At 54.3% G+C, this 13054-nt stretch overlaps 1 protein-coding gene across 1 annotated transcript in view; it reads right to left on the reverse strand.

The window, feature by feature from the left end:
- Positions 1-13054, reverse strand: part of MFSD4A (major facilitator superfamily domain containing 4A) — a 33934-nt gene that overhangs the window by 14926 nt on the left and 5954 nt on the right. Inside the window, exons 2-6 of the mRNA XM_050763728.1 lie at positions 8005-8203; positions 7040-7300; positions 3893-4061; positions 3054-3169; positions 1832-2005 (exon numbers count right to left, since the gene is read on the reverse strand). Coding sequence (XP_050619685.1) covers positions 1832-2005; positions 3054-3169; positions 3893-4061; positions 7040-7300; positions 8005-8203 — 919 coding nt within the window. The remainder of the gene's footprint in view (positions 1-1831; positions 2006-3053; positions 3170-3892; positions 4062-7039; positions 7301-8004; positions 8204-13054) is intronic.

The following is a 13054-nucleotide window of genomic DNA, read 5'->3' on the forward strand; positions in this document are numbered from 1 at the left end:
ATTTGTTTAATACATAGATTGCTATGCCTCCTCCTGGACATTCGGATTTAGTCAGTCTGGGTTGGGCCCAGGAACCTGATTTTCCTTTTTAAAACCCAGCACCCCAGGTGAGTATCTATGGGCAATGCCTAACACATGTGGATGCTTCAGACCTTTATTTTCCCAAACTCAGATTTCCACCCACTCTCCTCTGTCTTAGCAATTGGCCTTGTGTCTGACCCAGACAAGGAAGCCAGGGCTGGTCGCCATGTCTGTGCCCTTCTTCTTCTGGAACATTTCCCCTTTGACATCATTTTGCCCCCGCTCCATGGACAGGGGCCTTCCTCCTTGCTGAGCTTAGCGCTTCCTCCACTCCCACTCTCCATCCCACCTCCCCTCTCTCAGGGCCTTCCTCATTCAGTTACTCTCCCACAATGGTATTTTCACAGACCCCTTTTCCTAATAGGTGTCCTCCCTGTATCCTCTACTATAAACAGGCCCATGTCACCCCGAGTCCTGCAGAACACAACTCCCTTCAACTCAAAAATATTGACAAAGAGAAATGCAAATTCCTCCACTGCTCATCTCCCTCTCACCCTCAACCTCCTGAGTTTGGGTTTACCCACCCACCTCCCATCTACATTGAACTGAAATTTCTCTCTTGAGGGTCAACTGGCACAAGGTCAAATCCAAAGGCCTTTCTCAGGGATCATGATCTTTGTCTCTGAAACTGCAACATTATGTCCAAACCCCTTATCTGCTAGAAATTCAACAAAGGAAATGCTTTCTTTCCTGGGCTTAGTACCCTCATTGGGCTACTTGGAAAGGTAGTGAGTTGCAGTTACTAGAGGTGTTTAAGCAGACAGCGGACCCTTTGGAAGGGATGTTATAGAGGTGGCTCAGCCTGATGGGAGGTTGGACTAGACGATTTGGCAGGAGTCTGTAATGTGGACCCCTGTGTCATGGATGGTGATGTGTATGGACACCAAGGCAAGAGTCTTAACCCACTGCTCAGGCCCAGACCTCCTGCCTCCCAGGCAGATCGGTTCCTTGAAGGCCATCCTCCATGCCCTTCTGCCTACTTAAGAATCACCTAGGGCTGGGTAGAGTGGCTTACTCCTGTAATCCCAGCACTTTGGGAGGCCAAGGCGGGTGGATCATTTGAGAGGTCAGGAGTTCAAGACCAGTCTGGCCAACATGGTGAAACCCCATCACCACTAAAAATACAAAAATTAGCCAGGCATGGTGGTAGGCTCCTGTAATCCCAGCTACTTGGGAGGCTGAGGCAGGAGAATCACTTGAACCTGGGAGACAGAGGTTGCAGTGAGCTGAGATTACACCACTGAGCTCTAGTCTGGGTGACAGAGTGAGACCCTATCTCAAAAAAAAAAAAAAAAAAATCCCCTAGGAGAGCTACAGAATGCAAATCCCCAGGCCCCAGCCCAAGGTGGTAACTCCAAAGGCTGCAGGATCCCTGGCCTCCATAGCTTTCCACTGACTGGAGGTCTCTAAGCAGCTGGGCACCAAGGTAAACCCAGGAGGACCAGGGCCAGCACTGGCTTTCCTCATCCTCGTGGCCGGTTGTCGGCTGGGAGGGGCTCCACACACTGCAGCCAGCACCTCCTACAGACCTTTCCTTTTATGTTTTAATGGTATAAGATCACAGGCCTAGAGAGGGGAAGAGACTTTTCGTGGTCACACAGGTAGGCTCCACCTCCCAGGCTCCCACCCCTTCCTCGTCATCCTCTCTCTCCTATCTTCCCTCTACTCCTGAGTTCCCATCCTGCTGGCAGAGTGCAGGCCTCGGGTAGGGCCAGGAGGGGAAGTGAGAGGAGGCTATTCAGCTGCTTACCACGTTGATGAAAACCATGGTGGCTGGCTTCATTCTTGAGGAGATGGGAATGGAGAGAAGCCGGCCCAGTGTGATGAAGCCCCAGAAGAGGCTGGGGAGGTAGCCGGCCACCTTGTGTCCCACAGACAGGGGCTTCTCCACAGCATAGCTGTACACGAAGGCAGAATAGGCACCCTGTGGAGAGACCGGGTGCCGCTGAGCACACCTGCAGCCCAGCCAGACGACGACCCTCACAAAGGGAGCCCAGGCTGGGCACGTGTGGTGAGGGCAGAGGGAGGACTGCCTGTTCCCACTCCCAGAGGCTCAGCCAGTGCTGGGCTTTAAGCCAAGGCCACAGAGCACACTTTGCCAAAGTTGAGGACAGAACCCAGGGTGCCTTAGCTTACAGACTGCACCGTGGAGACCTAGGGGTTCCAGAGAGGTGGCTCTGGATCTCCATGGGAGTGCCTGCAGGGCCTGGGCAGACAGGCACTGCTCCCTACTTCAACCAGAGTAGAACACCAATTTAAAAAAAAAAAAAAAAGGTGTGTGCAAGCATCTGGTTTTACAGATGAGAAAGTAGACAGAAGTGACTTGCCCAAGGTCACACCAAGTGCTAGACGCCAACCAGTACTGGCACGAATACTTTCCATCAGGTCATCTAAGTTCTTAGGGCTTTTTTCTCTGGAGAGGCCATCATATGGCAATCAGTTGGTCAGCCATTTACGACTGCCCTAATATAATCCTAAGAAGTTTCTGGAAAAAGGTGCTGACTAACGTAACAGAGGTCACTAGTGGAATGAACAGCTGAGCCTAAATTCCACCTGAAGCTTGTTTACAACAATGGCTCAAGACACCCAGGTTTGTAATGTATTCCAGGAAGCAAAGTGCCCTAGCGTTTATATAGCATGACCTCTAACTGGGGAATAGGGCACCACCCTTTTAAAAAATGCAGGCAGCCTGTCCTTGACAACAAACCAGTTAGGCCCCTACCTATAGCACTAACAAAAATAAAACAAAAATAAAAAACAATTGGCCAAGACAGAAGCCTATAGTACCAACGTGCTGTGACTGATTCTGGAGACAGTCTCCCTAGGGCTTTAGATTAAATTTTTGAATCAACTGTACTCCAGGAGAGGTCTCCAGGAAACCTTCATGCTCCTCTCTTTCTCTTGCCTTTCCCAGACTGGAGTCTTGGGGTGAAGGGTCCCCCAATAGGGGGCGCCCTCTGAGGCAGGCTCACCGTCAACCCATCCGTCATGAACAGGACCAGGGCGGCCGTGATGTGGATGGCAAAGAAGGAATAAGGGGCTCCTCTGAGGTTCTTCCTTTGGCAGCAGCTGAACAGGTCCTCATGCCCTGCAGGAGGCACAGGAAAAACAGGGGTGAGTCTCAGCTTCTGCTCCCTCCCTCTGCACGTCCCAGGGCCATGGCTGGCAGTCAGAAGAGCCCTACAGGATGGGGCCCACTTACTACCTCCACTTTCACCACCTTTCTGTTAGGGACAACCCCTGTCCATCTCCCAGTCTGGGTGGAAGCAAGGCTCAGAGAGGTCAGGTGACTTGCCCAACATAACAAAAGGCAAAGCTGAGCAGAATGGAGGGTGGAGCCAGAAGTTTGCCTTCCTCATTCTCTTGGCCAGGTTGCACCATAAAAAAAAAAAAAAAAGACTATCACCTGTGGCCAGGCATGGTGGCTCACACCTGTAATCCCAGCACTTTGGGAGGCTGAGGCAGATGGATCACCTGAGGTCAGGAGTTTGAGACCAGCCTGGCCAACGAGGTGAAACTCTGTCTCTACTTTAAAAATACAAAAATTAGCCAGGTGTGGTGATGTGCGACCGTAATCCCTGCTATTTGGGAGGCTGAGGCAGGAGAATCGCTTGAACCTGGGAGGCGGAGGTTGCAGTGAGCCAAGATCACACCACTATATTCCAGCCTGGGTGACGAGAGTGAAACTCTGTCTCAAAAAAAAAAAAAAAAAAAAATCACCTGTGATCTAGATTCCTTCTCTCTGGGAGAGGGGTTACCAAGGAAGCCTCAACATGAGGCTGTGAGGATGCAAATTCATCTTAGCCCCTACCTGGGTGTGACTGAAACTTTGGGGGCAGTGAGGAGGCATCTTCCTTCTCAGGAGGCTGTGTCTCCAAGGCAAGCTCATCAGCAGACAGAAGCAGGGGCCTCCTCTGGGGGCAGCAGGTCAGCAGCCGCTCCTTGGACAGCAGCATCAGCACAGCCATGGGCACTGGAAGCTGGGGAGCAGGCAGAGGGTCAGGAGAAGGCTCCCCCTTCCCACGCCTGACCTCTGCACACACTGCATGTGCATAGTCCTGGGACAAGACAGCTCTTTTCCAAGGGTGCCCAGCTAAGAGCTGAGCCATCCCTACCTAAGAAGCCAGGTGCCTTGACCAAGGTAGGAGTGGGGAAGCTTGGTGTAATTCCTGCCTGATCAACATACTCACTGCCCTGAAAAGACAGGTATTTGTCACATGCAAAGCTTAGACTCAAACTCTCTGCCGGCCCAGGAGAGGTGCTGGGGGTGAGCCTGCCGGAGCATCACACCTCACTCTCCTTCATGCTGGTGGGTCACATGATGCTTTACAAAGCAGCTTTGCTTTTGGGCATCACATCTCCACAAAATATGCTGGGGGATGTTATCACTTTGTCATAACCTGTTAGAACTGGAAGAGATCCGAGGGATAAACTAGAGACTGAGAGACTGCCCTGGTCACACAGTGGACTCAGGGCAAAGCCAGAACAGAGCCTGGCATCCTGATTCTTCCAGCGCTGTCTCCACCTGAGGAGCCGCCTTGGTGATGTGTATCCTAGCAGGGCACAGAGGCTCTCCTCAGGGGCTTGAAAACAAAAACGTGGTCTCCTTTTGATTGAAAAATGCATGTTTACGAGCAGCCCATACACATAAGCCCAATGTTCGTCTGCTGCTATTTGTGCTAAATCAGAACTCCTTCAGAGCAGTGGGAAATGGCTCCTGCTTCTGAAGTTGCCTGGGGAAGCCTCCACCACCTCCCTCAGAGGCCCCTGCCTGTGTCTCACCACCCTGGCTGCCAGGAAGTACCACTTCAAGTCTAACTACTGTCCTTCCTGCTGCAGCTTCAGCCCAGTTCCTTTTGCTTAGGAAAGAGAAGAAGCCCAGGGAGCTGCGGATGTGTCCTAGAGGCTGGTGAGAACGCCCAGCTACTGGGGTCTGCACGGCCCATGGGAGAGGCCGGCAGGGTAGAGATGGAAGACCGGCAGACTGCCAGCCCTTGTCTGGTGCTGTTCTCGGGGAGCCCTTCCCTGCCCCTGGAGGCAGGCTGGCTCTCACCAGTATTTCCCAAAGTCACCTAACAGGAGTGAAAGACAAAAACCACCCCTGTGTTGGCACCTCCCTATGGTGACCTTGGGAGCCTTTCTGCACACTCAAAAAGACGTCAAGGTCAGCTGTGGCCCCTGGCAGTCAGGCCTGAGTGGGGAGAGAACAGCCCCTGCTGAGCCCTAATGGGGGAGACACAGCCCTCCCTCCAGTGTGAGGGGGAAACAGGAAACCCACCCACAGAGGCCTGTAGTGGCAGAGTGCCTGAGTGAAGGCCAAGGGGAAACAGCTGTACAAGAGGCGTGATCACTCAGGTGGGGCTTTCCAGGGAGGTGGGTGCTGGGAAGGGCTTCACAGAGGATTGGCTGGCATTGCTGGCAGGAACACGCCTGATGTTATAAGAATTCCATTCAGGGAAGGCAGCCCCACCTTAAGTCAGAGAAGGACAGGTGGGGTGTGCATGTGTGTGTGTGTGTGCACACCCTCATGAGTATATGCACAGCCCCATCTTCCTCTGTGCTGGACTGTTTATTTTCAGACACAAACCAACAGAAAAAGTCCGGAAATCCTGCAGCAAACAAAGTCCCTCCAGTCTGCACCTCGTGGGGCAAGAGAGAACAAACCTCGGGCTTAAGCCGGACCTTCCGGCTTCCTGGTCTGGGAGTCCCAGCCTAGAGGTTCTACTGACACTGCTCCTTCCCTTCGCAGGTCCCTCCTGGAAGGACTGGATGGGCATGGGCTGGAAAGGGAAGGAGCAGAGGGAGAGGGTGCATTTATGAGAGCCCCTAGAGGAGATTCCGACCAGGGAAAGGAAATCTACAAAGGAAAGGAAGGAAAAGGACTGGTGATGAGGGGGCAGCCAGTAGATGGTCTATGCTGAGGGTCAGGGCTTCCAGCCGGGCTCAGCCCCCTACCAGTCCCTTGTCAAGGCTTTGAGTTGGTGATGGCATGACACCCCCCGCCGCCCTGCTGCTCATTGGAATGGTGGTCTCAAAGGCTCCCTTCAGTGCTATGTGTGTGGCATATTCTGAGGCTCAGCAGCAGCTGGGCCACTGCTCTAGTGCCTGAGTCCAGCCTACCTGCCCCAGGAGAGCTGAGAAGTCCACCTACTGCAAAGAGAGGCTCTAAGCCACCATGACAAGCAGCACGGTGCCTCCACCCCACAGCCAGGACAGTGGCCACTGGAGTCTTCCCACCCCCAGCCCAGGAGCCAGGGCTTCTCTGGTGTTCCCGACAGTCCTCCCCAAGCCAGGCGGATGTGGGTAGAGGGTCTCCCCACCTGACACTCTGGCTCCAGTATGGGTTAACATGAGAGATCCCAACTTGGGTTTGCAGAGCACCAGAGGAGGTTTCCAGCCAGAGGCCTGAGTCAGTGCTCACTTGGCAGGGGTGTACAAAGCGGGCCTCGGTATCTGACGCAGTCATGGAGTGAAGTGGTCTCTCACTGTTCCCACCACAGGCTGCCTTGGCAGGCAGGGCCCTTCAGAGGCCATCTTGTCTGTCCCCTAGCCTCCACAGGAGCCCCTGACAGCAGGGTACAAGAGAATCCCACCGTCGATGAAAGGCCCCAGAGAAAAACCTGCCACTTCCTGCCAGGGTCTGTCCAGGGCCCACTTTATCTGGCCTTGGAGAAAAAAACTAGTTTCCCACAGAGCCTCCGATAATTCGACAGTTGACCCTGATTTTCACTGCACTCAGCCTGCTCATTGTTTTACGTTCGTCGAGAACTGCAATCACAGGTGGAGTAGTGTGGGGGATCCCGGGGAGGATTAGTCCTCCAATCCTCCTGCCTCTGGGATGCACACCTCAGCCCCAGCACACTCTCAGCATCTGAAGAATCTGCACTGGGTGTGGGGTGGACTGGGATGTGTGGACTGTCCACTAGCTCCCTACCCGGCCCGCCCCAGGGACACTCACATTGATGAGGGCCATGATCCAGAAGGCATAGGACACTCGGGTCCCTGCCCCATCCTTTGGAGTCAGCCCCGGGAACGTCTGGTTGGACCAAGGCTTGGCCTCTACGTGGTGCTGGGCCAGCACCCTGGAGACATGGAACAGGTGGCCTCGGGAGGTGGTGTTGGCTGTGCTATTGGCAGGCAAGCAGTTGGCCTCAGACAGGAAAGGGTCAGCAATAAGGGGGCTCAGCAGAGCGCCAAAGCCCACGAAGAAATGGAGCACCTGGGGACAGAGGAGAGGTGGCGGGTGGGGACGTGGCTCAGTCTTCAGGCCAGGGAAGCAGTGGCCTGGCCTCCAGCCCAGAGTACCCACACTGAGCCTCCTCCCCCAATTCCACCCTCTGCCCCATCTGGGGGCTACTGCCCAGCCCTGGAGTAGGGAGCCATGGGGGTAGGAAGCAGGAAAGGTGAGGAGAGGTGAGGAGTGACACTCCTTTCTCAACCACGCTGCCGGCCTGGGATGACTCGGGTGACAGTGCCCAGTTCCCTCCCCATCTCTATCAATCCCCAGCTGGGACTGATCCCCATGGTAGCATCCACCAGCTAACACCCTAAAGGGAAGGGGGCACAAAAAGGGAAAGGCTGGCTGAATCCCAGGCACAAAAAGGGAAGGACTGGCTGAATCCTGGGGGGAGAAGGAAGAAGAAAGGAGAGAGAGGGAAGGAGGGGAAGGAGAGGGGAGGCAAGCCCTGAGTCATACCCTCTTTCCAGTTCACAAAGAATTTTCTTTCCTGAGCGCTGAGGCTCCTGGGACACCCTGCAGTGAGGGCAGGGATCACTGCTCTGCTTTAGAGATGGGAGTCCAGAACTTACTAACCCTGCTGGTAAATGGCTCCCTGGGGGAGCAGGCTGAGAGAGACTGAGGGGGCCTAGGGAGCTCCCACACCTTCCCCAGCTCCCAGTCCTGTGCCTGCTGGCAGGGCTCACCTGGAGGAAGACGGCTGAGTCCTTCTGGTACATCCTCACCAGCTGCATGTTGGCCACGGTGTCGATGCAGCCCATGGCCAAGCCCGCCAGCGCCATAACTGAGGCCAGCACCTTCACATCGCGGCAGAAGGGAATGACGACAAACACCAGGGAGATGGCCAGAGAGGAGGTGAACAGGGCCCATAGGGACTGGGCCAGGCTGCAGGAGGGAAGGGTGATGTCAGGGGAGGGGGCTGGAAGCATCCCCTCCCGCTTCTCCTCCATTCACTGGGTGGTCTGGGCAGCCAAGACATTTCTCCCCCTCTGGCAGAAAAGGAAGAGAGCTGAGGAAGAAGCTGCTCACTTATTAGCTGTGGGCAAGTTGTCAACATCTGCTCAGATAACAATCTACCTCACAAGGTGGCTGCAGGACAATTCACAAAGCCTAGCCACTATTATTCTATTGACAAACAATTGTATGTTATTTCCTTAAATCCTAAATGGTTTACTTAAAAGCAATTAAATGCGAAAATATTTCCCACCCTTTTCTGGGAACCTGCTTTGAGCATTCAAGAGAGCTGTGCCACAGGCATGCAACCGCAGGTGGGACCCGATGGAACCTGAGCCCAGAAGTCCCTGAGCTGGGCATTTCCTCCTGTGCAGGCATTGGCACTGGCTGCCCTGTGCCCTCCCCACACAGGAATGGTGAGGCAGCCACTACTTCACAGGCACCCGGCCTGAGCCACCCGCACCAGCGCCCACAGCCCAGGTATTCAGGTGATTTTGTGACCCCTGTAGCAGGCAGAGGTCTCAGGCTCCGTACCTGGCAAATGTGCAGAAGTGGGGAAAGGAGGCGCTGCGGCCATCCCCACTGAGAGGTGACTGTGTTGATCTTCCCCTTCTTCAGATAATAGAAATGCCCACAGGAGGCAGGGGGAGGGCCTGCTACCCTACCAGTGAATGAATGAATGAGTGAATGAATGGATGAAGTGTCTCAGGCTCTGTCAAGGTCTTTTTAGGACACTCTGCGCAATAACCAGACTCTCAGAGAAAGGATTAAGCCTTGTATTTTCTGAGACCAGTCTGAAAGTCTAATGTCAGAGAGGAGAGATTGGGCAGCAGGAAGGTTCTGGAGGTTGTAGAGGAACTTTCTCAGATTATGAAAAGTGAGAGAGCCCCTGCATCAGCCTCCACTGTGGCTGCTGGACCTGGAAAGGTGGGAGCTGAGAGACGGAGGGGGAAAGGCCTCTCGGAGTTTCACACTGAAAAAAAAAAGGGGAGGGCCTCAGGCTGTCTTTCCAGAGCTTCTACCCCGACCCCCTTGGCTCTTGGCCTTGGTCCTCAGCCACCTCATCTTGCCCCATCTTTGATTAAATCCTCTATCAGAACGGCTCTGCTGATAGCAGCAGTTCGTTATTTTCTCTTTTCTTGTTTCCAGGCTGATCTGCTGGGGAGATTACCGATCATGACAGTCATGACCCCAGTGTGTTCCCAACTCAGAACTCATGGGGGAGGGGAAGGGGACCAACCTCAAGGCCAGCTGTTAGAAGGAGATGGAGGGAGAGTGCGTCATGGGGAGACAATGCTAACACACACCATGGGGCTGATGAAACAGCAGGCTGCTCATCATAGTTCTCTCTCTTTCCCTTCCTTTTCCCTGGACAAGACAGACTAGGCAGCCTCCTGGGTGGCCTGACTTCAGGGATAGCAAGAGGGTCACCTGTCTGCACTCTCAGAGGTCCCCCCACTGACGCCAGTACCAGGACACGACATTTTTACCACCTCACTTTGCGGTAAGCAGGGATGCCACAAGGCAAGTGCAAAAACTCCCTTGAAGAACTAGCCCGTTATCATTATTGCCTTTCAGTCCTGCAGGGAAGTGGTGAAATCATGCATCCTGCAGCAAAGTCCTGAGGGGAACGGGATCTGGGATCAGTAAACTGACATGGGCAGGGGCTGCGCAGAGGTATGGGAAAGGAAACCAGGATAACATCGAGTGCTACTGTGGTCTGCTGACAACTGCTAACGTTTGTCATTTGGTGCATATGACAAGGCTGTGAGGCAGGCTTTGTCGTTGTGCCTATTTGACCCGTGAGTAAACTTGGGCTGAGAAAGGCTAAGATAGCAGCAGACAGAGCCTGAACTCTAACCAAGGTCTTCTGGCTTGATAGTCCCTATGCTATGCTGCTTTTCCAAGGAGGAGTGTGTGTGTGCACATGTGGGTGCATGTGTATGGGTATGTGACCGAGTTACTCACTAATGGCTCCACTCAGAAGGTGCAAATACAGGAGGGGAGGGGAGGGAGCCACAGACCCAGCCAGGCTGGAAAGGGGAGCGCCAGCCGAGAATAGGAGGCCAGATTCTGCAGAGCGTTGAATGGCAGGGCTAGGAAGCACTGGAGAGCAGCTGCAGTCTCTAGAACATGCGCCGCTAACACCCCTCTGCGGGGGTTAGCAGAGCTCCACATGCTCTCGAGCATCACTGCTGGCTCCACCACCAGCTTCCCCAGGCATCTGCCTCCGCCTGTTCATTGTGGAAGCCATGCCTGGCCCTAAGTTCGGCCCTGCAGATGCTCAACCCAGGTTCCTGGACATGGCTAGTGACTGGCGCAGTGCTTGGGGAATGCTTGTCTTGCCACCCCACACAGGATGGCCTGGTAGAAGGGACTAGGCACTGCTGGGAGGCTGATGTGCGAGTTTTGCTAGTTTATCTGATGGGGTGACAGAGATAGAGGCAGAGAAAGAATCATGTAGGGATGGGTTGCCAGGAAGGTGCCAGGTGCACAGTGGGGGATCAGGAAAAGGGGAAGGGGTCAGGAAGGACTGGAACGGGTCAGGAAGCCCTGTCCAGGTCTCATCTCTGTCCTGTTCGCTGCTCTTTGTCTCCTCTCACCTGTCATTCTTGAGAAGGACACTAGGTGCCCACTGGGGACATGGTCTGTCCCAGGCTCAGCCATAGGCAGGAGGGAGGAATAAAGAGAGAAAAGACGGAAAAGGGAGGCTGGAGAGAACCACGCCTGGGAAATCCCCTCCCTGCATCTCCCCGGGCTGTGATTTTAGCTTGATAGGCCCAGAGGTTAGGGCGATGGAGACCTGTTCCCAATAAATGGGGACATCTGTACCACAGGAAATCTTGTCTGTAGATCCCAGGCTGCCCACCCTCCCTAAATGCTTCCACAGGGCTGTGCCTGGGCATTCCAAACATCAGCCTGAACAAATTTCTTTAGAATGATATGCTGTTGCCAAGGAAAAGGAAGTTCCAGACACATCCCAGAGCCAGACTGAAATACATTTATTGCCTGTTTTAAATGGCTTGGTCAATAGCCCCTTCTAGGAATGTGGATCATTAAAAATTAGGGAATAACCATGTCAAAACAGTTTTGGCATCCAGGATGGAGTGGGATCTGGAATCAGAATACTGGGTTCTAGGCCCACCTCGGCCACTTCCCAGTTGTGTGGCTTGGGCAAGCCACTTACGCTTAGCCCCTCTGAGCCTCGCTTTCCTCTGCTGTAAAATGGGGATAACAAGCTCTGCATGAGGTTGAGGCTGCCAGGAGGAGTCCATGTGATGTGACATTTCATCCTCCTTTGCTCACTCTCTGGGATTTTCCCCTGGCCACCTGCCACCCCTCCCAGGTGCTCACTGCCTCCCTGCTGGCCCTGACTTCCCCAAAGAGCAATGTTGGGCCCAGAGAACTGCACTGAGCTGACAGGGTACAGAGACCAGTGCCAGCTCCCAGATTCCACCCTCCCAGGCCTGCCCCTATTCCTGCTGCAATGCCCTTTGGGGTGACCCTGGGAGGCTGGCCCAGGAACTGTTGGAGAGAGGTACCCCTGCTCCTGCCCCTTGTCCCCTGTCCCACTAACTCCCCACCCTGGGCAGCATCCCAGCTAAGGTGGCAGCAATGACATGAGTTCTGTCCCTCATTTTACAGATCAGAAAACTGAGGCCCAGATAGGGGAAAAGAGAGCAGTAGAACTAAGCCAGGATCCAAAGTCTGGGCTCCCAACCCAGGCAAAGCCAGCAGAGTGGAAGAGTAGCAGAGTGGCATTGATCTTCCCTCCCCTGGTCCTGGGCTCACAGGTTAATTCAGTCCAATTAGAGAAACAGCCTCACTTTCCCCAAGGCCCAGAGAGACCCAAGAAATAGCCTGGACAGTCTGGAAAACCTACTTCAGGAAGTCTCAGAAATGACCAAGTTACTTATTAATGGCTCCACACAGAAGGTCTAAGTGGGAGAGGGAAGAGGAGTGGAGCCAGATCTCCCCCAGGTGAGCTGTGGCTCTGCTGGAGTCGCCTGCCCAGCCCCTCTTGCTGGGTGACCTTGAGCTGCTGCTACCCCCTTCAGCCCCATGCTCTGCCTTTCCCACAGGGGACACATGATCACTTTGACCTGGCTCTGCCTTGGGCACCTGCTCTTGCCCTCCTGGTTCTGTGAAAAGAGGAGGGAATGGTTGGCTCCCAAACAGGGGAAGGTCCTGAGAAGTAAGATGCCAAGCAGCCCACTCCTGCCTGCCACCCCAAGGGTGGGGAAGAATGCTGCTGAGGCCCATCCCCCATGCCACCTTGGGTAGGGCCTGATGGCATTGACATTCTCTTCACATTTTTGTCCCAGGTGATCCCTCTGCCCAGCAGGGACGCTCAGGATATCTTCCTCCTGCCTCTCCCCTCCTAGCCTGGATAATCTCCTTCCTCAAAGGACCAGGGGAGAGGTGCAGAGAGCAGAACTGTGGAAGAGTCACAGATGGAAGTGTCCCTAGCCCCTATCCACACCCAAAGGGGCAGCAGCCCAGAAGGAGATGGTTTGGGGACCTAGGACAAGAAACCAGGTGACAAGGGTCCGCCTGGGAGCTAGGGCAGGCAGGTGACTCTATCTCAGGCCAGGCTGATGGGGAAGGGGCCGCTGAGACTAAGGGTAAGGCCAGGGGTAAAAAGGCCCCCCTCTAACTTGGTCACCCCAGCCTTCACACTGATACCCCAGTTGTTCAGGACCCCATGTTAAAGCTGGAGAGATCCAAAGGGAAGGGCAGACAAACTGGTCTATGGGGAGATTCCAAGGTACGGCAGGACCA

This window comes from Macaca thibetana, chromosome 1, assembly GCF_024542745.1.
Source record: "Macaca thibetana thibetana isolate TM-01 chromosome 1, ASM2454274v1, whole genome shotgun sequence".
NCBI lineage: Eukaryota > Metazoa > Chordata > Mammalia > Primates > Cercopithecidae > Macaca > Macaca thibetana.